The following is a 26,493-nucleotide window of genomic DNA, read 5'->3' as shown; positions in this document are numbered from 1 at the left end:
CCTGCTTCTTTGCAGCCATCTCGGTTGGCAAAGACTAGTTAATGTTATAGATGTGTTTATGTTTTTGTTATTTTTTCCACTAAAAGTACGTAGCTTAGTACTAGGTAGTCTAAACATAAGTTTATAGCTGCGAGCATCAAGTACGTTGTATTAGCATCCATTTATACCAATCAATATTTTTCTGCTAAGGGAGCGTTCAAGTATTATGTAACGCGTTTTTTTTGGTCCTTTTGTAAAACGTTACTATGCGGGGCGGGGATTGAATTACGCGTTATTGTTAATATTATTATTTTCGACTTACACCACATAATAGTAACTAAAGAGACACAAGGTGGTCACGAAACGTTTTACTATACTTGAGTACAGTACTGTACTAGGGTACTGAAAAACGTTACGGCGAGATACATGGGGGGGATCATACGGGTACACAAATTAAAATGCATAAAAAAATTGGAAACATTCCTTTAACAGTTAGGTTAGGATAGGTTATTTATCGTGTATTTTTATACTACTATTTTCGTTTTATGACGTACCATTAAATTTTCCTATAGAATTATAAACTTCCATAGGAAAATGCTGATAAACTTCGCTCCAATCCAGTAGAAGTAACTATCGTGTGGATACCTAGGGTATAGAGACGGAACAAAATAAGAAGCGCATATAACTTATCTGTAAATAGATAATAGTCACATCTGTTTTATACATAATCTACTCTATCCCTCCCACAAAATAATGAAGTATGCAAGACACACAAGAGACAGGACATTAATTTGTTTCTGGGGATTTTTAATTAAAATTCCCGAAGGTTTTCTCGTTAATATTTTAATTTACACGTGAAATTGATAATTTAAATGCTGGTTTATTTGTTTTGTCGTAAGATATATGATCACTATTAGCAGATAGAGATAGATTTGACATTTTACTACACTTTCAATAGTTAGTTTATTTAATTAAGGGCCGTAAATAGAACCCAGGAGAAGCTTACCTTAATTAATTGGCCAATGGATACCATCCGCAGGTGCGTTACCAGCCTTTTAATTATACGATTCTTATCAGATTTCATGGAATTGGTAGGAATGCGCATTGTTTATTTCTGTCTGGATCTCGCTGTGCTGACCTCAAGGTCAAACGATAACTCGTTATCAATTTCTATAATTTTCTATTTGTCCCTTTAATTAGATGCAATCAATTTAATAATATCGTTAAATGAGAGAGTTCAAAACTGAAGTGTGTCATATTAAAAACCCATTTTTTAAGAAAAGGTCGCGGTACGGTTCATTAAAGTTAATTTAAAGTATCACAATATAATTACTTTTATACATTATGAATATGTCGGCGCCTGTACCGCCGTACGCGCCTATAGCAAACAACACCTGCATCGAGCACGTCACAGCCGGTTCTTCAAGTCTCCCCACTCTCCCCACTACTGAGTCTGTCGTTATAAATGGCGGAGCGGGCCTTACGCGGGCAGTCTCGGCTCTGGCGTGGCTCGGTGCACTAGTTGTTCCTTGCGAGCTTATCCCTGACTCATATTACTCTAATTACTCTGTGTAAATTAGGAGTGATTAAAATAGAATTATTATATGAACATTAAGTGGCATTTTATTTATTAAAATGTCATACCCAAATCCTACATCAGAAGTGGGATGTAACCACACGACCCACATGGCGGTGACAGCAACGAAAAATGGCAGCGATTGTTGGAAGCTCAGAACCTGAATTTCATGGCGTTATTGGAGACCATGAAAACCCCTCAACTTAACGAAGCGATGCATTTACTCGATTTTAATCAGCACATGGATTACTACAGCGAGCATGTGCATGGAGAAGCGAAAAATTGCAGGGTGCTTCTCTTGTTATTGCCCTGAGTAAGGCTCTGAAAGGTCAAGCATCGGCGTGCCTTTCACGAGTGGCTTTTCCTGGAATGGTGGACCGAATTTAAGGCGCTTTTTATCTTAAGTGTGAAACGCGTGTTCAACATTTGGCGTTTACAACTGAAATTGCGTCACGTGGATCTGTGCAAAGTTGCAGCACCCCTAGGAAGGTTGAGTCACTCGAGTGAGCAGTTTTCATTTTGTTACGATTAGGGTTCAGAATGAAAGAAACGATTTCTTGGAAATTTAGAGGCAGGCGGTCACACGGAGACCGGGACTTTGACTGGTATAGCATAACCTAGGGTAAATAGTACTGTGCAGATTCTCGTGTTGACTCGACCAAGGTTAGGGTTTCGGTAGGTGACTAAGTGTTTAAAAAAAAAAAAAAGAGCTTAATCAGACAAAACTTGACTCTAAGAACAAAGGGCCGTTCAAAGTATCTGAAGTCTTAGATGGTGATCGCTATCTTATTAAAGCTCTAGACTCTAAACGGACGTTCAAGTAGGTACGCCCATGATCATTTGCGAGAAATGTCTGAAGGTCAAGTTGTGATAGATGATTGTGATGTAACGAAGTAGATGTTGAGGCTGCTGGGCCTAGTGGTAGTCAACACAATGCTTAATAGTGCTCGATGGAGGCACCGGTGTAATGCTTGATGGAGGCATTCTTGTGGGCGTGCCCCGATGTCGTGGCTTGTGCTCGATAGAGGTACATTGCCATGGCGTTTGGTGACGCCAGTGTGTGTTGAAATTAAGCAATGTGTTGATTCTGTTGATTTTGATTGATTCTGTTAAGATCGAGATAATGACCATAATAGACCTTCAGCATTTTCGCATCGATTATTTTTATTAGCTGTTATGTGTAAAGAACCGATAGTGTGAACGTGGATGTAACGTAACGTTTTTAAGGTCAGTGCTCGCGTGCGGTATTGCTCGATCGAGCTAAACTGTCGAGTAAAACCATGGCATGGGCTTTCGTCCACACATTGAGCGTTGATCTATCGAGTGAGGTGCGCCGTTCAGTATTCACCGAACCGTTCGAGCCAAAGGTTGTCTGTGTAACAAAGGAGACGGTGGCTGTATTTAGCAAGTCTCATAGTGCTTTATAAGAAAATCAAAGAAAATGAAAAGAAAAAAAACGTAAAAGGAGGTACTGGGTTAAACATTGGTTAGATCGCCGTTCTGATTACAGCCACGTGAACTTGATTGAAGAGCTACGAGTATGTCTTGAAGGTTATAACAATTATTTAAGGATGACTCCAGAGCTATATGAAGAATTACAATAAACAATACCAGACTGACGCTCGTCTCGCGCCACTCGCAGTCACGTACACACGTTCGAGTCCGGTACCTTGTGTAGGTACTGACCTTTAGTGATTGATGATTTGTGTCATTAACATTTCTAATGATTCGTTTTATTTGGTCAGAATGACCGAGTCTGAGAATTGATGACCTGTGGATTTTCTTTTCGAGAGCACACGAGGACGTGTGATGCGGCAGGGTGACCGTGTCGGCGAGGTTACGTTTATGCAATCATAGATGTCGTTATTAGCTGTCTCTTTAAGAGATGGCGTTTGAGTCAGGTCTGCGTACGGTTCGAGAGTGGGTGGAGAGGTGGTGGCCAAACACCGCAAACTGTATCTTTTCTCTACTGGCATGGAAGCCATTTTTAAGACAATTGCAGATAGTTTAAATTCTCAACTGTGTATTCATCAATACCTATCAAGTTGGTGCCATTTGACCCGGATGAAACCGATTCAGACATAACCAATTGGTGCACTTTAAATGACATAATAATTGACAAGAAGAATTTAGAAGGCGTTGATTTGATTATTGCTGGTATTCACTGTTTTAAAGGTCGCGCCGCGACATGCCTCACAATTATACAGCCTAATCAAATGACCTGGCAGAGCATTCGGGAAATATTAATTTCGAACTTTGCAAAATCAATGACTGAAGTAGAACGGAAAAAGTTCCGTCCTTTTAGAGGCGCTTGTTATGTTTATGAAAAAAAAAGAAAAGTTACCAGTCCAACATTGTTGAAGGGCTTAGGCCAGTCCAATGATGTTGCAGGGCACAAGTAAAAAAAAAAAGAAAAAGAAGAGGTTGCCAGCCCAACATTATTGAAGGGCTTAAGGCCGGTCCAATAGTGTTGCAGGGCACATGATAAAAAAAAAGGGGTTGCCAGTCCAATATTATTGAAGGGCTAATGCCGGTCCAATAATGTTGCAGGGCACATGTTAAAAAAAAATACGGATTGTTTTAATTTTGCAGGGCTTTGAGCTAGACCAAAATTATGCAGTGGCTATGGCTACAGGGAATGTAAATTCCGGACTAGCAGAAATGACTAATTGTTTTATTTTTGCAGAGCTTTGAGCTAGACCAAAATTATGCAATGGCTATGGCTACAGGGAATGTAAATTCCGGACTAGCAGAAATGACTAATTGTTATGGTTTTGCAGGGCTTTGAACCAGACCAAAATTATGCGCCTTAGTTTATGTAACTGATGTAACCGAGATATGGGATGAGGCGCGTGCGAGGACGCACGCATGTCAGTATGGCCGTGTCGGCGCCTGTACCGCCGTACGCGCCTATAGCAAACAACACCTGCATCGAGCACGTCACAGCCGGTTCTTCAAGTCTCCCCACTCTCCCCACTACTGAGTCTGTCGTTATAAATGGCGGAGCGGGCCTTACGCGGGCAGTCTCGGCTCTGGCGTGGCTCGGTGCACTAGTTGTTCCTTGCGAGCTTATCCCTGACTCATATTACTCTAATTACTCTGTGTAAATTAGGAGTGATTAAAATAGAATTATTATATGAACATTAAGTGGCATTTTATTTATTAAAATGTCATACCCAAATCCTACAAATACATCTAAGTACATAGGCCGGCAACGCACTTGCGAGCCTTCTGTAAATATGACTGTCCATGGGTATCACTTAACATCCGATGAGCCAACATAGAAAACATAGACTCTTGAACAATTAACAAGACTTAAAAATTAATAATGGAAGTCTTGTATCTTATCGTATCTTTTTTGTAAGATTCGAAGATCGCACTGTCTCTGAGATATAACCTACCCCATAAGCCAGTGTTTTCCAACCTATTTGTGCCAAAGTGTACCTTAGCCTTTTTAAGATTCTTATGCCCCCAAATGGTGGGTGTAACACTGAGACATCGAAAAAGAGCAGAAGAGATCAGATCAACGACCAAAGTAGAAGACATTATAAAGAAAATAAGGCAGTTGAAATGGCGCTGGACTGGGCACATGACGAGAGATAGCAGGTTGAAATGGACAAAAATAATTACAGAATGGCAACCACGTGATGGAAAAAGGAAAAGAGGAAGACCGAGCAAGAGATGGGCAGACGATATAAAGATAATAGGAGGCACAACTTGGACAAGAAGAGCTAATAACAGAAAAGAATGGAAGCAGCTGGAAGAGGCCTACGTGTCACAGGACACGCTGACTACCTAAAACGGGTCAAGTGACGTATTAGATTAAGTTTTATTTATGTATTAGAATTAAGTGTTTTTTTTTATGTAACTTAAATAATTGTTATTACATTGTACTGGGTGTCAATGGCTAATGAATGAATAAAAAATTGATAAATAGAAAATTAAAGCAAATTTTAAGTTTGGTCCCTGTGGCAGTGTACCATTAGTGCTGGCAGTTCAATTATTAATTAAAATTGAGAATATTGTAAATACTGTATATTTGTGTGATTGTAAAATAACTAAAACTTGCGGCACGCTTGCGGTGCCTACACGCTTTTACCTTAGTTGAATATAAGTGATATTGAAAATAGAAGGACAGGGCTGTTTTATATTCCAAAGCGATTCTTATGACCATATTGAGGTGCGATGAATTACAATAAATCACGCCAAGGTCAGACATTTTAACGGCCTAATGAAATGCCATACCACCCACGAGTTATATCTGGGTTCCTTATATCTGAAAAAGTTAAGACATACCCAGAATGTATGCTAACTTTTTCTCATTGCTCATGAATGCGAAGTATTTCCGAACCAATTCGACTTAGGATCCTTCAAGGAAAGAGCGTACCAATTATTAAAAGGCCGGCAATGGACTGATGAGCTCTCTGGTATTGAGTGTCCATGGGTGCGTATCACTTTCAACATCAGATGAGCCTCCTGCCCGTTTGCTCTGGTCCAATAAAAAATGTATAGATTTTTTTTTTAATTTTTGCTAATTAGAAAAAAAAATCCTTATAAAAATCAAAATGTAAGGCAATTCTACAGTTGAACTAAAATATAGCAACAGTCAGTCAGGAGTTTTACTTAGTAAAACCGCATTTGTGTTGCCGACTTATAACTACCGAAAAACAACGTTTGCATTATGTTAATAAACATAGAAAACTTTTAAAAACCTTACCTTTCCTTCCCTAAAATTATTCTTAAAATAATCAAAACTCATCATCATTGGTAAAAGTAACTCTTTCAATTCCTGTTTAAACCCGATAATGTAATTATATTTAAACATACGCCAAGTACATGTTAAAGTGCACAAGGCAATCGACATTAATGGCTGATTACATCACCAATTGTTGACAATGGATTACTTAAACACGCTAAAACGTCCGAAAAGTGTTAATTTCTACTACATACGGTTATATCACAATTCATTTAACTATTAAGTTTACGAAACTCTTACTTTTCAATGTAAGAATTCGATTTTGGGCCATGGGTTTTAAGTGAACAGCCCTGCGATTCTGTAACTCACTTTTCGAACTCACACAGCGGTCTTCGCATCGGCGGTCGCTCTCAAATCAGTCGTGAAGCAGTCATTTTATGATTTGCCATTCTGAAAAGGTGGGAGCTTGTACTTTATTGTTTATCAGAATGCCAAATCATAAAATGACTGCTTCACGACTGATTTGAGAGCGACCGCCGATGCGAAAACCGCTGTGTGAGTTCGAAAGTGAGTTACAGAATCGCAGGGCAGGTAATTAAAGATTTAAGTTGACGCCTGGTAGATAGTACCGGTGAACCCAGAACTGGTGCTTTCCTCAACGAATAAGTATCGCAATACACTGAGTTACTGGTATTAAAGTTTTATTTTAGTTTTCTATTTTTCCAGTATATTATATTATTATTACTATATAGATTAAGAATATAGTAAATTCTCTCTATATTTATATTTTCTTATATAAGTCGTCTGTTCCTAAAGGCCAACTCATACCAAAAACCACGAAAACTAGTAAAAGTCCTTACATACCTTTTCTACTAGCTCGCTCATACTATTTAATATACAGCCTTGTTGGTTTTAAGCCGCAGTAATTATATTACATATTGTAATTTAGTTAATGTTGCTACCTTTTTGGAGAGTTAGATCCTTATCTTGCCTTTCTCGTAAGTGCGAACCGGGATTCACCAAAGAGCCACAGAACTCCAACATTTGGTCGCAAAACGCGGTCTGCTGAGAATCCAAAATGGCACTGCCAGAAGTAAACCCGCTAGTGACAAAGCGACTTCTAAGCCTCAACAGAATCTTAAAATAATAATAGGGACAATTATGGGCCACTGTCTCCTTAATAAACATCTCTTTGTCCTTGAAACAATGAACTACAAGCTCCCTCCTTATCAGAATGCCAAATCGTAAAATGACTGCTTCACGACTGATTTGAGCGCTACCGCCGCTGCGAAAACCGCTGTGTGAGTTCGAAAAGTGAGTTACAGAATCGCAAGGCAGGACTCTGATCCATACAAAAATATGGCAAATACCAATCTTCTGAGTAGCCTTCTCTTGGTAGTATTTAGCTATAACTAATACTATATGCTATTCAAGTTAGCTAGCCTTGATGAATGCTTCGTGATGTGAATTTTAAGGGAAGTCAAAATGAAACTATTAAATTAATTTTGAAAACATTTAATGGAATGATTACTCCTTACATCTAAATAAACATTTTTCACATTCTGTATTAAATTATCGTATAATTGAAACCACACAAAAATTATTAATGAACTAATTACTAATATCTCATATTTTAATTACTTTACTCAGTAATTATTAACTGAGTTATTAGTAATTAAGACATTGGTTATTTATGGTGTTTATATAACACAAATTAAATATTGTTTTATAATGATTACATGTTATAATATTTTAATAATTTTGTAAATTTAACTATTTTTTGTAAATAATTTGCATACGTGATAAATAGGTTTATATGAAAAACGCCATACAACTACGAATGTTCACTAGTTATAGGAATTGACGTATAAATAGAGTTATAATTGTTAATAGTAATTATTATGAAAATCTACTAACATTCCTCTTTTGAACTCCACACATAATATTTTGGCACATTACATTAATAAGGTCGAAAAATAACTATAGGGGCGTTTAAGGCTAACAGCTACAGTATAATGTTAAGACATTTTTGTAAATACTTCAAAGATTTGGTCTCACACAGAACACAACTTTATTTTTACTTATGATAAATGCATTAACTAAAATCAACTTAACTATTAAAGCTAAACCAAAACTCTTACTTAACGATATGTAATTCTTAATAAAAATATACAAATAACTCATACACAATCTAAAATGATACAAACTCTTTGGTAATGCTATGGAAATATTCTGTTAAGAAATAGACATCGATACACGATTACACATTCTTATAATAAACCCTTATTAATAAAAACTAAAACAACTGTTTTAACTAAATCACTTCTGAGACATTAAAACAGTTGAAATAGTTTCTATAAATAAGAGGGTTTTTAAAACCACTTTTAAAAATCGAAATATGCTACTAATAAAATTGATTACGCATTCTACTACAAGCTACACATAAAAAACACTTAAAGCATCCTAAATGGAAGACAATAACTATAATATATAGATTAACTATTTGAAACCCGTAACTAACTTACTTGTAAATATAGCAGAACATGAACGCGTCGCGACGCTCCCAAAACGTAATAATTAAATAATTGACTAATAAGTAATATAAGTAAATAATGATTACACGTTAATATGGCACGTTTAAATTATTGTGCGTTTGTATCGTTTATCAAATTTCATTTAGGCCTTGCCGTGCTTGGCTATCTCCTCAGCCTGCATCTTGGTCCGTAAGGCCGGTACGTCTTCGGGGATTCGAACGATCGTGTGGAATTTCTATAAAAAATGACTTTATTAAGTATTTTTCTTAATTAATAACTAATAGGGCAGAATTTTTATTGCGTTAGATTCACTATTCGTTTGAAATTGACAACTGTAACAGGTTGAAAAATTACTAGTAATGGCAAAAAAGTTTGTGTCTTAACTAATAACGTAACCTTATAGGGCTGGGGGCAGACTAATTTTTGCGTCAGATTTACAATTAATAATTTTTAATAGTCGACTGTGAGTAACACGTTGCATTACTAGTAATGACAAAAAGTATGTGTCTTAATTAATAACTTAACCTTATAGGGCTGGGGCCAGACTAATTTTTGCGTCAGATTCACTAATAACATGTAATAGTCGACTGTGCGTAACACGTTGAAAAATTACTAGTAATGACAAAAAAGTATGTGTCTTAATTAATAACTTAACCGTATAGGGCTGGGGGCAGACTAATTTTTGCGTCAGATTTACAATTAATAATTTATAGTAGTCGACTGAGAAATAACGTCGCAAATGTTTGGGTCCAAAATAGGTTGGTAACACCCTATTTTTCCTTACAAAGATTTTATTGCACTGTAGATATTAAAATCCTTTAGTGCACGCCCAGGTATGGTAGTGTTTGATACGTCATACGACCTCATATTACAGAATCACGCGTTTACATTCGATCTATGTAAATTTGAAATACTTGCTCACACGGTGAGGAAAACGATAGTAAGGAACAACACATTTTAACTCAAAAATTAAGAAAAAGATTTTTACAATTGTTTTCATGACTTAGCACTTAGAAGAATTGTAATTAAACCTACCTCCATTGGTGTCCCTGGAGTGACTCGCCACAGATAAATCATGTACCCAGGGATGCACAGCATAGACGATAGAGCAGTGAACCAACCGAATGCATGAGACCACCAGGGATACTCATAGTTCATGTACTTTATCGGAGTCCATTGTACCAAGTTGAATATAAACACGCTCTGTAAAAAGAAAAAAAATATTTCCATAATGCCAACTCGCTATCTTTATATATATAATTCTTCTGTGAGTGTGTATGTCACGGAACTTCTCTCAAACGACTGGACCGATTTTGATGAAATTTTTTGTGTGTGTGTGGATCTGGTAATGGTTTAGATTCACAAATCAGCCCTGCAGGTGGCGCTGCAGTCGGTACTTTCATACTTTAATATCCTAATAGCTTGAAATATCATGCAGGACAACGTCTGTGGGGTCCACTAGTTTTCTATAAATTAATTTGTTATCGTACACGGGACGCTTTAGTTCGTGTGGAAATGGGAAAGTAAACTTAGTTTATATATTGTAAAATTACAAAAACACTACATAACAATAGCAGACGGGTGACTATATCGCTTATAAATAGTCCTTTTGGGAAACCAAGATATAGACGTCAAAATGTATTAAACATAATTGGTTCCCGTGGCATGCAATTTCTTCTAATTCTGTGATATTAAAATAACCACTTACAATACATATAGCAGGTGTAAATCCGACCCAGCAGAACTTCCACCAGATAGTTGGGTAGTAGCCAATCATCTCTTTAATGCCATCGTAGAACCGGTTCACTCCAAACGCCCAGGAGATCGACACGCACTCGAAAAAGATCAGGAACAACAAGCAGAAGCCAGATACAGCGTAGGAGTCCAGGATTTGGAAGACATACATACCACCCTGTTATGAAATAAGGGTATTAAATATACAGTTTTGTAAGCGTTTTATCTTACGAAAAGTGCAGGATCTTTATAAAAGATTGTGTGATCTTGGACCTAAACAAAAGAGCAATTCGGAAATGGACTCGACGTTTTTCATTAAATGTTTTAAACACTTACTTCTACTTCATTTCTTCCGAAAACCTATCATTTTAATTTCATAAGTGAACAATTTAATTTTTAATAATAAAAATTATGTATACATTCACAAGAATTTTAGAAAGGCTAAGGCACAAAGAAGGTTTCAAAACACTGATCTAAACGTTTCATAGTATAAATACAGAGGTCTGAAGGGAAACAAAATCCAGCTCATGGTCCATGTAGGAGCTTAACTTATAATAGAGCTTTAAGCCTGTTGATAAAGCATCGATAAATATAATACACAGATAAAGTTTTCTAATAGTAAATAAGAATTACTTTTTTGAAGATAGTGTTTTCATAGTCAATTTAGTTGACCTAGTAATGGCAATGCCAATGGCAGCTTCTAAGAACGTTCTCTTACCTCAGAAATACAAGACAGCCCAACCAAATATGATATGACACATGTAATAGCTATGAAAATTTCCTTCCTCCTTCTGAGTAGTTTCGGCCATTCGTCGATCACAGCTGTGATAAAGCCTTCCATGGTGCAGAACTGACTGTCCAGACCGATGAGGAGCAGCATAAAGAAGAACAGGCATGACCACAATGGCGCTCCGGGAAGTTGGAGTACGGCTGATGGATATGCTAAGAAAGCTAATCCAGGTCCTGATAGAGAAAAATAATAAACGTTAATTAAGATTAAATTCTTATTATTACTTAGGAGACCTTAGAAAACCTTTCTAATAAATCTACTCAAAACGTTGCTTTACTTATTGAGGTTTATTACTATGAAAAAAATTTAAGCAAAAAATCCCCAGACGCCAGAGCACCATAGGAAATAAATCTATACTAATATTATAAAGAGGAAAGGTTTGATTTTTTGTTTGTTTGAAATGAATAGGCTCCGAAACTACTGGACCGATTTCATAAATTCTTTCACCGTTGGCAAGCTACACTATTCCCGAGTGACATATATATATATATTTTTTTTTTAAACAATTCACACCAATTAACCGAGTCCCATGCTAAGCTGGTGAAGCTTGTGTTATGGGTACTAGGCAACGGATAATTATATACATAGATAGATATACATATAAATACATATTTAAACACCCAAGCCCTAAGCACAACACCAAATGCTCATCACATCGATGTTCGTCTCAGCCGGGGATCGAACCCGGGACCCATGGATTCGCAGTCAGGGGTACTAACCACTAGACCAATGAGTCGTCAAATATGTTTCATTTTCAAAAAAATTAAGGATGCTTACTAAAACTTGAATAATCTAACCCAAGGTGTAAAAAATAAACAAAAAACTTCCTTCAATCGCGTGCGCTGCGAAAACTATTAATGATAGAACAAAATGATGTATTTCAATTTTTCAGGACACATCACTATCTATAAAAAATGTTGCAACAGCATGTCTCTATCTGTTATAGTTACGTACCGCCCGCTAGAAAAGGCTCTTTATTCGTACCTAGGTATTGATCCTTATCAAAATAAATACCAACGTTTCACATAAGCTACAATTTAATGGCATAACCACCAAATAAGCATGATGGATTGGCGTTCTCCTGCCGTTTCTCTTGAATAGTTTACTACTATGTAATATAACAAAAATCTTAGCCACAGCAACGCTTGGCCGAGTCTACTAGTATCATTAGAAACGCAGGTAAAATGCATAGTACCTGACGCAGCCACTTCAGCTACCGGTCTCTGCTGTTCGTGAGCCATGAATCCAACTACAGAGAAGATAACGAAACCAGCGAACATAGATGTACTGGAGTTCACTGTACAGACTATCAGGGCGTCTCTGAAAATTAAGCAATTGTCAAAGTATATACGATATTATAAGACTTTAACATTAAGTAATTAATCTAATGTTAGAAATGGGCTGCTAAAAAAGACAAGACTATTTGTATCTGTCATAAAATGTTTGATTTTCTGTTCAAGGAACATTTAAAGAGTAATTCCCTACTTATTTATAAACAATAAATTAAAAAGTGTTCATCACAGCGTAAACCACAATAAGATGAAAAAAGACCATAGATCATGCATAAAACAAATTTTATTTTTTATGAATAAACGGGTTAAAGTCAAAAGAGAGGCAAGGGTATAGCCAAAAGAGTGATGAGACCACGCTATTAAGCGCGATTATTAGGCGAGAACTCTTGACGAAAAAAGAATACATAAAATTGTGTGTAGTTTTTATTATTTCTACTGTTCTTTAAACTAAATGTGAACTAAAGAGTCTATTTAAAGTTTATATAAACCAATGTTAACGGCCAAACGGCCAATGCCGTTCACCAACCAGATGGACCAATCAAGTGAAAGACTCAAAACACTACACTGTCATAAGAGAAGCGCTGGACAGAAACCGGTGGAAACTGATAGTCCGCTTTAGATGCTTCGTTGCTGACCACGACGCTCAAACTTAAACTCAAAATATCTTTATGCATATAGGTAAACAAGTATACTTATGAACGTCAAAACGAAGTTAAATTAATTGTAAATTTAGTTCGCAAGTCAAGAGCGTAGAGCGGGTAAGAAGAACTGGCAAGAAACTTTCCGCCACTCTTTTTAATCGCCAAGTATTGAGTCATACAAATTCTTTGAACTGGAGCAAAGCAATCCCAAGGATTAGGATCATTTACTTAAATTCGTCTTCACATTCTTTCACATTCGTCAGATTTATAAAAAGCTTAATTGATTAATTCCCGTTTAACGAGGGCTTTGAATTTATTTAGTGATAATTCTCTTATTTCCCTTGGGAGTTTGTTGTAGAGATATGAGCTGCCAATTAAAGACAGAGAGAAACATTGACTTAATACTATTTTACTTACTTATAAACGTTGTTAGTAAACTTGTTGTAACTTCCGAGTGCCACTAGAGTTCCCAGACCCAAACCATACGAGAAAAAGATTTGAGTGACCGCGTCGATCCATACTTCAGACTCGAATAACTTTGACATGTTCGGCATTATGTAGAACTTTATTCCCTCCATTGCACCGGGAAGAGTTATTCCTGTAAAAGCGTTAAAAATTTAAAATACCAAGCGCCTTTTAAAATTATCCACGAAATCTAGCTTTTTAAACCGCCCAAAAATATTTATTTATCTATTTCTTAACAATTATTCTTATTTTTTTCTTTTACACAGAACTTCTTTACTTACACTGTTAATTTTTACTATTATTATTTTTTCTACAATTATTATTATTTTTGCATCTTGAGTCGCTAACTAGCTGTTGTGGTCTCTACCAGAATGACCAGCGCTGTGGAACACGTCTGCTCTTCAGCATAATGCTGAGCCAGGGCCAGTAACAACCACAACACACACACAATACACACTTAAAATGTACCTTTTTCTTAAAAAAAACTATTGTTACTTTTCTTTCCTTTTTTTATTATTATTATTTTGTGTGTTGTGTGTGTAAATGTTAAGTATATGTCTATGTCTATATATCACCGGTGCTCGCTAGCTATCAAAATCGCTAGCAAATTGCTACCATAACACAGACCAAATCAATAATGCTGAAATGATATAACTCCATAAGTTTGCCACGAGCATAAAAAATAACGCCTGATAAAGGGATTCTAGAAAACTTGACATCGACCTTCCAACCTTTGTCAATACCGTAATATAAATAAAACCACAAAGGAAGTCGTACCTCTAATAAGCAATACAGTTAGCAAGAAGTACGGGAAAAGTGCTGTGAAGTAGACAACTTTTCCAGTCCAGCGCACTCCCTTCCAGATGCAGAAGTAGCACAGGATCCAGACCAGAAGAAGTGTTCCAGCCAGCTCCCAACGGATGTTACCAATGTGTTCTATACCGCTCGAGATTTGTAGAGCTCGCCGTCTATAAATTGAAATATTATGTAGAAATTTCTATTAAACTGTTATAAATATATTTTTAAGACACATATTGCTCAATAGCCTTATTAGACTCAAATTAGATGATGAATCATCAATCAAACAAACAGAAACCCACTGCCGTGAAGGACCCTTTGGTAGATAGGCAATTTTTAAATGATTTAAATAACTTTTACGGTCATTACTTGTTTTTCCTTAGATTTAACGTTTATAAAAAAGAACACGTACAATGTATATTGATTGACAATTCGCAAGAGAATATCATACGCGTATTGATTCAAGCCAGCTCTCAAATGCCATTGAAACTTTTCTCCTTACAAGGTTACACTGCTTACAATTTTCTTAGTAAAGCCTTAATATGGGAATGGGGAAGAGTTACTGAGTGGTTTTTGAATAGCACTATTAATAAATCTACATTCTGATATTTTCAAACAGAGCAACTAGTTAATTAAATTAATTGATTTGATAGTAATTTGACATTTGGCTAATATAAAAGTAAGTATCTAATACATAAATCGGCAGTTCAAACCGAGTAAAATTAAATAACTATGAAACATACTCCCAGAATTCCTTGACAGGATCAGAAAGGAGGGCCTTGCTGACATTCTTTCCGTTCAGGGTACAATACGTGGTCATGTCCATTGATGACCAGCAAGTTAAGTTCTTACGGTCGTATGGATTGACGCAGGTGTCGGTGTTCCAGTAATTGTCACAATCACGCCATGGCACGTCTGGAAAAAAAATTGGTAAATATTACCTATAGTATATAGGTGTTCTGATGTTAACAGCCTCCATGGTTTGGTATTGAAGGAACATGGTGGACCTGAAGGTTTAACCTTAAAAGCAAACAGATGCGGAAATCTTGTACCATTGGATAACGTGATGCGATCAGATATAACGATTAAATAATTATACAATCTTGTAGTTTATGTCGTTGTCGTGAGAAATTGTTAGATCGTTCAGATCTTAATAGACTACCAGCCCATGGAAAAAAATAACCTGTAGTCTATAAGTGAATTGCAAAATTTAAATTACATTTGATAAACCGTTTGGTCACAATAATTTTTATTCGTTGTATAACTTGTATGTACTAAAAATACATTGGATTACCATTGGCAATCTTTACAAGAGACTTAGCCGTTATGTGATACGCTTTTGTGCGAAAAGTAGGAAAATATCGCTATGGTAGGCAAAAGCCGTACGGAGATCTCAAGTAATAAAAAAAAATGTCATAACGTTTACATATTCATATTCTGCGTTGTATAAACTTCATTTGAAAATAATTTCTGAATTATTTAATTTCAGTAAATAAAAAGGATTTTCTTTAATCATTACTAATATATATTTATGGTGTTTATATTTTATTATAACTTTAACTTTCAACTACTTACCAGATCGCATAGACATGAAGAAGTAGAAGATGGCCCATGCCAAAATCACGATGTAGTAAACGTTCATCCAACACGACATGACAGCCGCGGCGTATCCAATTCCTGTAAATTGTCCATAATAAATTAGCGACTAAATTTCATGGCGTCAAGAGGGAATGCGAAATTCCATTATTATCACTGACAGACACTTGTAGCGAATCACCCTTTATAGTGACCTTAAAAGCCGGCAACGCACTTGCAAGCCTCGTGGTGTTGTAAGTGCTCTTAGTGCTTGTTGGTCCTCTGTTAGAAGAATTGGGTTATCACCCTGAGTCAAGTTTATGTTTAGGAACTTTGTTTACTCGATCATACTGTTATACACATCCTATAGACTTCCTCTAATAATCTTCGATGTTTCATTTCGAATTCGTTCCTGACATTGGCTCCATATAGTTTTCTCATTGAAGGTTCAACAAAAAACAATATGATGTGATTAAGACAATCTGAATTACGAATGAATTACTAGCAATCCACACGCTAAGCTTTATTAAACATTACCTACTAATTATTTATTTATTTTATTTAAAAAAGTTATCATAACCTGCACCCTAATGCAACAAGTATTGAAATAAAAATATTTAAAGTTTTATTTCGAATTCGTTTATATGCGAAAACTTAATACACATAAACGCAACGTAATTTTCTTCGACAATGATTTTCCTGAAAGCATTGTCACAAACATGACAAAGGTATAATTATCCCCGTTAAGGCTTTGAAGAAATTGTAGCTCGTAGGAAATAATTTTGAGAATTCGTATAAAAAATGTACATTTTAAATATACATAAGTATTTAAATTTTGATAACTTGTTCATATTTCAAAAAATAATTTGTATTTAATTTAATACATATCTAAAATCATTACTTATTTCAGAATAAATAATAATATAATATAATTTAAGAAAGGAAGATGTTAAAAACAAAATCATGACACATTAACAAAATATTAACGAATCTTAGTGTATTTTTAAATTTAATTGTTTTAATTAGTGGTTTTATTATTATTATTCTTATTGTAATACAAACGACATCTCACTCTAGTCTTTTACATGACTTACTACGGTTCCTGGGTCATCGGGGTGCTTTGAATAATAGAGGATTTTATTTTTACTCTATTAAAATTTCGTCCAAAAATAAAAATAAAATGTTAGGGGTGGAGAACCTTATTACTTAGGGGTATGAAAATAGGTAGTGGCCGATTCTCAGACCTACTGAATATGCATATATAAAATTTGATAAAAATCGGTCGAGCCGTTTCGGAGGAGTATGGTAACTAACATTGTGACACGAGAATTTTATATATATAAGATTAACTCCATATTTCAATTACAGTTCTAGAAGCCAGTCCAAATTCTATTATTCTTATGACCCAATTAAAAACTGTTTTAATTTAATTAGGTTCAAATATTAATTTGCTGGAAACTCATTAAAATGTGTACTTTTATTTTCAACTCGAATAAATTGATATTTATGGTAATTAAAATATTGCAAACACTGTTTTATGTAATGAACTAGCAAAAGTTTTGGCTTATTAAAAATTTCGGTCACTGATTCTTACCTAAACGGATTTATGGCGTTACAATATGACTTATGTTTCATTATTATTCTTATATTTAGATTGTTATTAAATTTTTACATTCCTACACCGTTAATCTAATTGGGATGTCACAGTATACCAGGGACCAGTGTTTTAATGTTGTGTAGATTATGGCTATAAATTATAATAATTATTATTACGCAAGTACAATGCAATGACAGGAATTATATTGTTTTAAAATGGTCACTTCAGAACATACATAAGACATACGTCACCTTTACACGCATACGTGGAAGAATCTTTCAGCCATTGTTTTATGTGCTCGACAAAACTTCAAAATTAAAGTTAAGATTTCGTTTAGACGAGAGGCTCATTATGCTTTGTTAAAATTCATGATGTTTTAATGTCTTATGCAAGTTATTTGTCTAATTATATTTTATGTCTTATTAAAAATGACACTGTAGTTGTATATTTCTCATTAAATGCATAATAACTATAACAATGCGACATCGAAGACATTTTGTCACGACATTCACATATTCTATCACGACAACACTCTACGACGCTTAAATTGTGTATCGTGGTTTATAAGGAATAATAATTAAACAACAGCTTAAAATAACGTTGACCACGAACTAGTGAGAACCTTGAAAAGGACAAAACTTAAATGCTAAATAATTGTAAGTGGAAAAAATATTGTCTTCTAATAGATATAATAGAGCCGGTAAGTGCTATTGGACGCTTTCTTATGTTAAATAGAAGTTGGTAATTAAGGCCTAAACAAAGCTACAGAAAGTGTTAATTCTTTATTATATATTTTACTATTATAATATTTTATAAGATATTTAATATTTTATCGACTGACTGACTGTTTACCTAATCTAAAAAACTACACAATTGATATATATAATTAACAAAATGTAATGTAATCTTGGGAACAGATAAAAAATTAATTACCTTTAAAAATCGGGGCAATCTTGAACACTCCCAGACCGCCGATCGTAAGCATTTGTCCCATGGCCAACTCCATGAAGAACATGGGGATACCAGCCAGGAACAACGTGAGGAAGTAGGGAATGAGGAAAGCGCCTCCTCCATTCTTGTAGCAGAGGTATGGGAACCGCCACACATTGCCCAAACCGATGGCCAATCCCACCACAGATAGAATAAAATCTAACTTGCTACCCCATGAACCTCTCTCCGGCAATGTTGATTTCTTTGGTGCGTCGCTAAAAAAATATTCAAATCAGCTCCATTGTCTCATTTTACGTAAACGTATATTTAGTTGTTAGATAATTGCATATCCATAGTTTCTCCCCTCACACGGTGAAATTAATTTTCCTTTAGGTTTTATAATTTATAATTTATTTTATAAATTTGCTGAGTTTCTTGCCCGTTCTTCTCAGAACAAAGCCTCCTGGTAGTTTTGCGAACAGATGGCGTAGTCTTGCTCTTTCGTGAATTTTGTAAACGTTGTTGACATTCATAGGTATGCTCTAAGAAGCATCTAAATTGAATAAACGTATTTTGATTTTGATATGAAACAATGATTGTATTTTTTCCTTCATGTTTCTTATGTTTGCCTATAAGTGCTTGACACTATAGTTTGTATTTTATTTTTCTATTGAAAATATACGAGTGCGCCGAGTGACAAGCTTTTGTAACTAAATAATTAATAAAAAGTACTTGAAAAGTGTTGCTATGTATTATATTATTTCCCAATCGTTTTATTGCGTAAACTTAAACATGGGAAAGCCAGTGGTGTGATTCGAAATTCAAATTTAAAATAAAATTAATTTAATTGGTTTAATAACATTATATAGTGTATGTGAAGAGACAATAATAAGTATTATTACGACGTTACATATACGTGTTTTTTAGCTTAAAAAAATCGATTAAAAAACCTATGTGAAAAGCTAATAAAAACTGTTATTTACTTAACACTAGCACTTTGAAGTATTTTCGAAATAAACATAGCCTTTGTTCCTCAAGGATGAACGTGAAATGGTGAAAGAATTTTTAAAGTCGGCTTTTCAGTTTTTGAATTTATTCGTTACAAACATACGCAAAAACAAATCTTTCCCTTTTATATTTAGTACACATAGTTTAAAATAAACAGATAGAACACTAAAACATTTTTTTTACTCATAACAAATACTATTAAGAATACAACATAGTAAATAGTACCTGGATTTGCTCGCTCCCTGAATGCTCAGTTCGATGTCATCACCGAGTCCATCATTTCTTGTGTCCATCTCTAAGTCTTATCTCTTTCCTTTTCTAATCACTCTACGTTCACTCTAACTCTACTATAGATTGCAAGTCAGGGGGACTGTATTAACATTGTTTTAAAGTACTTGGACTAGAAATAAGATTAATTCTGAAACAATAAAGAAAACATATACAAGGGGTACTAAAATCCTTGGTCTTGGAAAAAATCTATAGTGCACAGCCGAGATTCAAACGTAGGTACTTAATGTTGAGAGCACATTTAAGCCACTAGGCCTACCGTCCTCTAGTTACTAGAACTTTATAAATAATATCAATTTTTTTTATTATTTATAATACCGTATTCAAACGATGTAGAGTTTCTAACTGATCTTGTTCACACATGATTCTACTATTAAAATCAAATTATAAATCCTAAATTAGTATTGTCTTTGATTTACATAACCTTTACACATTTAAAGAAAAAACTTTTTACCGGATTGAAGTTATGTATTATTATAAATTTACAACTATTTAACATAATTTTAAATTTATCCGACGTTTCGCGTGCTTTACAGCGTGCGTGGTCACGGTGACTGATCGGTCTATTTTCGCGGATTGTTTTTCCAATCCAAAAAAACAATCCGCGAAAATAGAGGACACCGTGAGCCATTTTTGCCAAAACCCTCCATCTTTTAGTCGATACCAACTCCGGGGAAATAAATACAGATAAGGCAACTTTCTCTACAGCTGTGATACTTTTTGACATCCAACATCTTTTGCCTTCAGTCACCGTGACCACGCACGCTGTAAAGCACGCGAAAAGTCGGATAAATTTAAAATTATGTTAAATAGTTGTAAATTTATAATAATACATAACTTCAATCCGGTAAAAAGTTTTTTCTTTAAATCCTAAATTAATACGTAAACATATTTCCCTGTTACCAAAATATCCGTACAATATACAGTTTCTAAACTTGACGCTGCCTCATAATGAATATCGATTTCCACTGAAGCCTTCCCATCATAAATATCTTGATAAGAAAAATGAAGACATGTTCAAGGCTTATGTAATGGTATTGTAAGAGCCGCATTCAAAGTGATAGCGCGTAAACGTTTGCAAGTATGAGGGCCCTAGGCAAAAAAAATTGACCCGCTATGGGGGGAGATTTTAATATTTTGCGATATTTGTTTTAAAATAAGTGTTGTTTGATGATTTGCTATTTTAAAAGAGCACCGAGAGTTTTTTATGCCGGCTTTTTCTCTCGGCCTACACCCTCTGTCTTCTTTGCCGATGAGTAGGGATGTCTACATATTGAAATTTAATGACGTGGAATAAGTGATACCTGTATCTTATGTTCCATACTAAACTTTTTTTTTTTTTTTCATTTTATAAAGAGTTGGAAATTTGTTTTGAAACCGAAGTTTTAATTGAACATCTACATACTAATACACTAATAACATAATTACAAGGAAATATAAATATAGATATATCTTATATAAACGTAAAACTTTAGCACGACATGTTTTAGAAAGCCGTTTATTATTTCTAACTGAAATTATATCGTAATATTAGTGAAAATACAAACCAATACGTCGCTATCAAATGAATTGAGAATTAATAAAAATAAAACGTTGGTGTTTCGTACCAATTTGGGCTCTAACTTATTGAATGACAGCCCTGGATTACTTACTCGCAAAGTATTATAGAAAAAGTCAAACGAAATCTGAAAGATACTTAAAACGCAGTACTAGACTTTGAACTTCATCAAGAGATAATAGTTACTTAAGCTATTTAAATGTAAGCGAAATAGTTAAGGATTCGATTTTCAACACGCGACACGTTCCCTGACAATAATTTCGTTTTTAAATACTCAAATATTACCTACACGCTCTTTGTATCTACTTTGGCATTGCCAGGAGAGACCCGAATAGTCTCGACAAACTAGTAATGGTAGGGAGGAGTGGTGGCAGAAGGTCTGATCAAATTAAGACAATTATGAGTCTTGACATCCCTAATACCCTGAGGGATTTAGGGCTTTTCAAGATAGGCACGACCTCCAGTAATGAAGACTACCAAGAAGATCTATCTAATACGAAGGAAAACGTGAAAAACCCGCATATCTTAGAGTATATCAGTAGAGACACAGCGGTAAGTATTGTAGGTCCTTACAACTTGGCAATTTAAGAGAGTGAAGGAGAGTTTATCAGTTCTTCTCATCCGTTCTACGCCTTTGATTTAAGAACTGGCAGCAAATTTAAATTTACAACTATCGTGAAGTGATATTTTGACTTCCGTATATCATCCAGCTAAAGAGGACAACGATGTAATGAAACAAACATAGAACTATGTTCGCATTCAGTAATGTACAATAAATTCAGTATTCATCTTGGCAGTCGTATTCTTGTGGCAAATATAATTATCGTAATAGAATAACAACTAGCAATCAGTTGAAGATGATCGAAAGATTGATATGCGGGTCTCATTCATTATTCTATTCAACCTGACCTGCTGATTCATGGATGGATTATTTATAACCGATTCCAAAAGAGAAGGTAATCATCGTTTTATTTAACTATTAACTATTGCGTTTACCGTTTGACTTTATTACGAAAATTGATAGTTAGTTAAACCCAAAGGAAAGCAAACGAAAACATTTAGATGAAAACTAAACGAATGATAGAGTTTATTCGTTTTGGTGAACTAAATTGACCCGAGTTAAAAGAAGGTAGCCAATAATACGAGAGCACGGACTACCCGCATTTTCTGCAACTATCACCGGTACTATAATATTCACGCACTATATGTACAGTCATATAATGTGTTAACAAGTTTAATACTAATATTAAATTCAATTTAATTTACACTACAAAGTTTTAAACACGCATATATAACAATAGCACACGTTGCACGGACACAACAAAGATCTCTAAACAGATCACCGCTTGATAACCTACCTCAGTTAAAATCTACACACACAACACTATACACATTATCATACACATACACAAACGTCAGCAAAATGGCGGACAGTTCGGCAGATACGTGTTAGTCCGCCACATGCTTGAGCACGAATGATCCTGGTAGACATCACAGGTTACAGGAATACATGTGAACTGTTCAACTGTCAAACGGTAAAAGAATTTATGAGCGTTTCGACCCTCCGGAAGGTGTAACATTTAGTTCAATTGATCGATAGGATTCAACAGGTATACGACGTACATACAGAAGTTCAGAGTACGAATGTTTTACTGATATCGAATGCTCTACTAAGAGCAATGTAGCATGTATGGACTTAGAACTCAAACATTTTTTCATGGATGTTAAAAAAAAACATAAATTATGATTATGAAACGTAAAGCCTTATTACTTAAAAGCGGATTCCTTATTATTTTTCAGAATCTAAAGTTATGTTTAAATAATTATGGATACCCAACTGGCCAATATATTATCCAAAGATCAACCAAGCAGTTTAAATAAATTTATTTTGTAACTATTTTACCTTACTCTATACAAATACTAAGGTTACGTTTTTGGGTTAAAATATAGTGGATACCGGATAACTTAACGGAAATTGGGCGGGCGGCAAAATACGTACTAGCTGAAAGATCGTATTTGTTTTATTACAATTTTATATGATAAAATAGACAAGAAATTATCAGACAACAAAAATAAAAGACAAAACTAGATTAAGAAAGATAAATATGCAATATATATATTTCAATTGTTATTATTGGTGACGGAATACCAGTGACTACAGCATCTTACGCCTGAAGACATAAAGCGTCGTTTACTGCAGATAGATATCTGTTTAGAGGAGCATTACAACCAAACACAAAGTTAAAAAGTAATAAATAAATAATAGTTTAAAAAAACTAAAAAACACGCTTTTAAAGCACTTCAAACTAAAAAGTGAAAAATAATTCCTAATTTAGGCTGAATGGTAATGAACAAAAAATAAAGGTATTATTGTGAAAATGCGTGGGTTGCTCGATAGACGAAAAATATGGCACAGAGTTGCCATGAGTGATGGTTTAAAGTTTAAACAATTATTTATTTTTTATTTTTTAGTTAAATTTTTTTCATTTTTTGTTTTCGGATTATTGTATTGTCATCGATCTTTGACAAGTGCGCAAAGTTTGAATTAAATCTGTCCGTTAAAAGTGGGTCAAAATCGAGTCCGAAGGAGTTGGTTACATACATACACACATACAGGTGAAGCTAATATAAAGCGTGTAAAAAAGGACTTATGTTTAAGAGAAAATTCACTTAACTTAAAACATTTGATGAACAAACAAATATCTTAAACGATTTCAGCGTTCTTGTTATTGATACCACTTAAATTGCATTCATCTATTTTAATTGCTTACATTAAATTCAAATGTTGGTGGCATTACATATAATTCGTAAAATTTCAATAACGCATAGATAGCCAAGTGAATTTTGATGAATATTAGTATGGAACATAAAAAGCTTAAGCTAACTCTTAATCTTCACCTACACGACAATTTCAAACATACAAAATATTCTAAATACTCTAAAATAATAATTAAATGTATATTATTTTGCGTGTAGCAGTAGTGTTTTAAATAAGCTCTATATGTGATCACGTATGAAGCTATAATATATAATTAATAAATAATGTATAAAATAATATAATTTATTTGAGGTAAAGAAAGCGCTACTCACTTTCCCGCCTATTTTCGTTTCCCGTGACGTCAGCACAGCTAGACCTTTACGTAGGGAATGGACAAAGGACCATTTCAGCCGAGTCCTGGTTCCCGCGCATGTGCACAGCCTCCGAAGCCTCAAGGCCAATAACTGCAAAGTTATTGTGTAAATAAAAGCTGTTAGGTGCGCGAGGAAAGCTCGGAAATTGGGTTTTCGTTTACAGGGTAAAAAGATATTTTTATTCCATTCCTTTGTTACGGCCTCGCTCTGTTTTGTGATGTTTTGAAAATGCTTGGTAGAAACGAGGTGAATGCGATGGTTTCCTCCTACGATGAAATATTGCAACAGAAAAAGTCTGCAGAAAAAGGGAGCTGGATACCTCTCCCCTCTCCTTCCATCTCTTTTAAGGCTTTTTAAGGGCTTTTTTGTTGACGCTATATTGCTATATCGCGGAGTTCGCAGTTATGATCGACCCCCAGAGCCTCTTTGATGCGGTCGTGTAGGTTATATGTCATAGTTTTACTAATAATGGCAATGTACGCAAAGAGCTCTGTTGAAGGTGATGTTTTTCAAGCGTACCTATTCAACTTTTGATTTATACAATTCAAGCAATCTTTTTACCATCCGCCAATTGTTCATCCTTAAATCCTTAGAAAATATACTCTAAAGCACTTTAAGAAAGCACTTCTGGAAAGGCGTAGGAAGGACTTAGTGTGTATTATATCTCAATGTACAACCAAATTCTCACACCGCCAATTTTCTTATTTGTCTAGTCAGCTATACAACAAACTGAATAGAATCCTTAATATTTACCATCAATTATTCGAAATTAAAACATTCATTACCAAGTGTCTTTGTTCACTTAACTACGAAGAAACTGAATTGCTAATTCAAGTATAATTTTACCATTCTTAATTTCCACATTGCACTTTACACTATTTTACACTGCCACCCTCCACCTCCCATCCATCCTTCCCTAAGATTATCATTCTGGTGCGTACAAATGTAATGTAATCTCAACCATGTAAACCTGTATATTTAGTTTAGTAATTAGTCTTAGATTTCTGTTTTTCTTTGTAATATAGTATTTTGGTATTAATTATTGTTAAGTTAATATTTCGTTATACCATTGGAAGAGCGGAGTACCCTGATGTACAGGTCTCCCTAGACTTAGTTCAGGGGCTCCAATATCTGCTAAAAATGTAACTTGTTATTGAATAAAAAAAAAAAATTTTTAGAACGTTTATACACATTTTATTCAACAAGTGATATAATATTAAAGAACCCAAAATTAGCCTGCTCGGAGTATCTTCAATAAGAAGTAATTAAGTTCTCTTGAGATCAGTGAAATATCAGAGTAATCCCATAGAAACGTCCTTAGGCGATAGAGAAATTATTTCGCGGTCACGGTTTCGAAAAAGATTACGACAGTATTTTGTTAAAACGTAACGGTAATTTAAACAGTTTCCCGCGCTCTCGAGTGATATCGGGCTACAAAGCTATTATGATCATATTAGTATATGTGACGGTATTCTGTAGCTTTCTACAAAAATCAGTCTTAAGTAGTACCTACTGTTAAAAACGTGTTAAAAGAAAACTGGAATGTCTGAAAAATCCATTTGTATCCACCAAGGGTAAAAAGTGTATTAAAAATTCCGCCAATCTTTTAAGATTTCTGAGCAATAAAACAGCTATTATTCAGTGCTTAAGGTATTTGACCCCAGAGTTAAGTCTAGAACTGAAAGTTCAACGTACATTCAAAGCTTCAACTGCTTTGAAATAATTTCTAACTTTATGAGTGACATTTTAAGTTAAGCATTGTTCTCTACCACGTAGGAATAAATCCCTTTTCTAATTAACGTTGCTTTGTTGTTTAAATTATTAAATGTACTCCATACATTTACGTTTTGGCAAAGTGAAAATGTTTACCGTTTGTTCAACGGTTCCAGAACAAAATGCT

At 34.7% G+C, this 26,493-nt stretch overlaps 1 protein-coding gene across 2 annotated transcripts; it reads right to left on the bottom strand.

The window, feature by feature from the left end:
• Nucleotides 1-7,750: 7,750 nt before the first annotated feature.
• On the bottom strand, nt 7,751-24,640 carry LOC125059352 (sodium- and chloride-dependent GABA transporter 1). 2 transcript variants are annotated; one of them, XM_047663740.1, is made up of 12 exons: nt 24,552-24,640; nt 19,841-20,033; nt 18,611-18,882; nt 16,081-16,182; nt 15,249-15,420; nt 14,485-14,675; nt 13,660-13,840; nt 12,505-12,629; nt 11,238-11,482; nt 10,494-10,697; nt 9,821-9,988; nt 7,751-9,020 (listed from the first exon to the last, which is right to left on the bottom strand). In XM_047663740.1, the coding sequence occupies exons 2-12, from the start codon at nt 19,906-19,908 to the stop codon at nt 8,928-8,930; spliced, it is 1,821 nt and encodes a 606-aa protein (XP_047519696.1). In that variant the 5' UTR covers nt 19,909-20,033; nt 24,552-24,640; the 3' UTR covers nt 7,751-8,927. The 2 variants fall into 2 exon arrangements, with proteins under 2 accessions (XP_047519696.1, XP_047519695.1); XM_047663739.1 differs by lacking the exon at nt 24,552-24,640 and adding an exon at nt 22,820-23,000.
• Nucleotides 24,641-26,493: the final 1,853 nt, after the last annotated feature.

Source organism: Pieris napi, chromosome 19 (assembly GCF_905475465.1).
Source record: "Pieris napi chromosome 19, ilPieNapi1.2, whole genome shotgun sequence".
Taxonomy (NCBI): Eukaryota; Metazoa; Arthropoda; class Insecta; order Lepidoptera; family Pieridae; genus Pieris; species Pieris napi.
This window is presented reverse-complemented; position numbering and strand designations above follow the sequence as displayed.

Coding starts and splice junctions, on each gene's coding strand:
- LOC125059352 (XM_047663740.1), bottom strand. CDS start 19,908: ATGGACACAAGAAATGATGGACTCGGTGATGACATCGAACTGAGCATT. Junction 9,989..10,493: donor TTACACCTGCTATATGTATT/GTAAGTGGTTAT, acceptor TTCTTTTTACAG/AGCGTGTTTATATTCAACTT. Junction 9,021..9,820: donor CTCCAGGGACACCAATGGAG/GTAGGTTTAATT, acceptor CATTTTTTATAG/AAATTCCACACGATCGTTCG.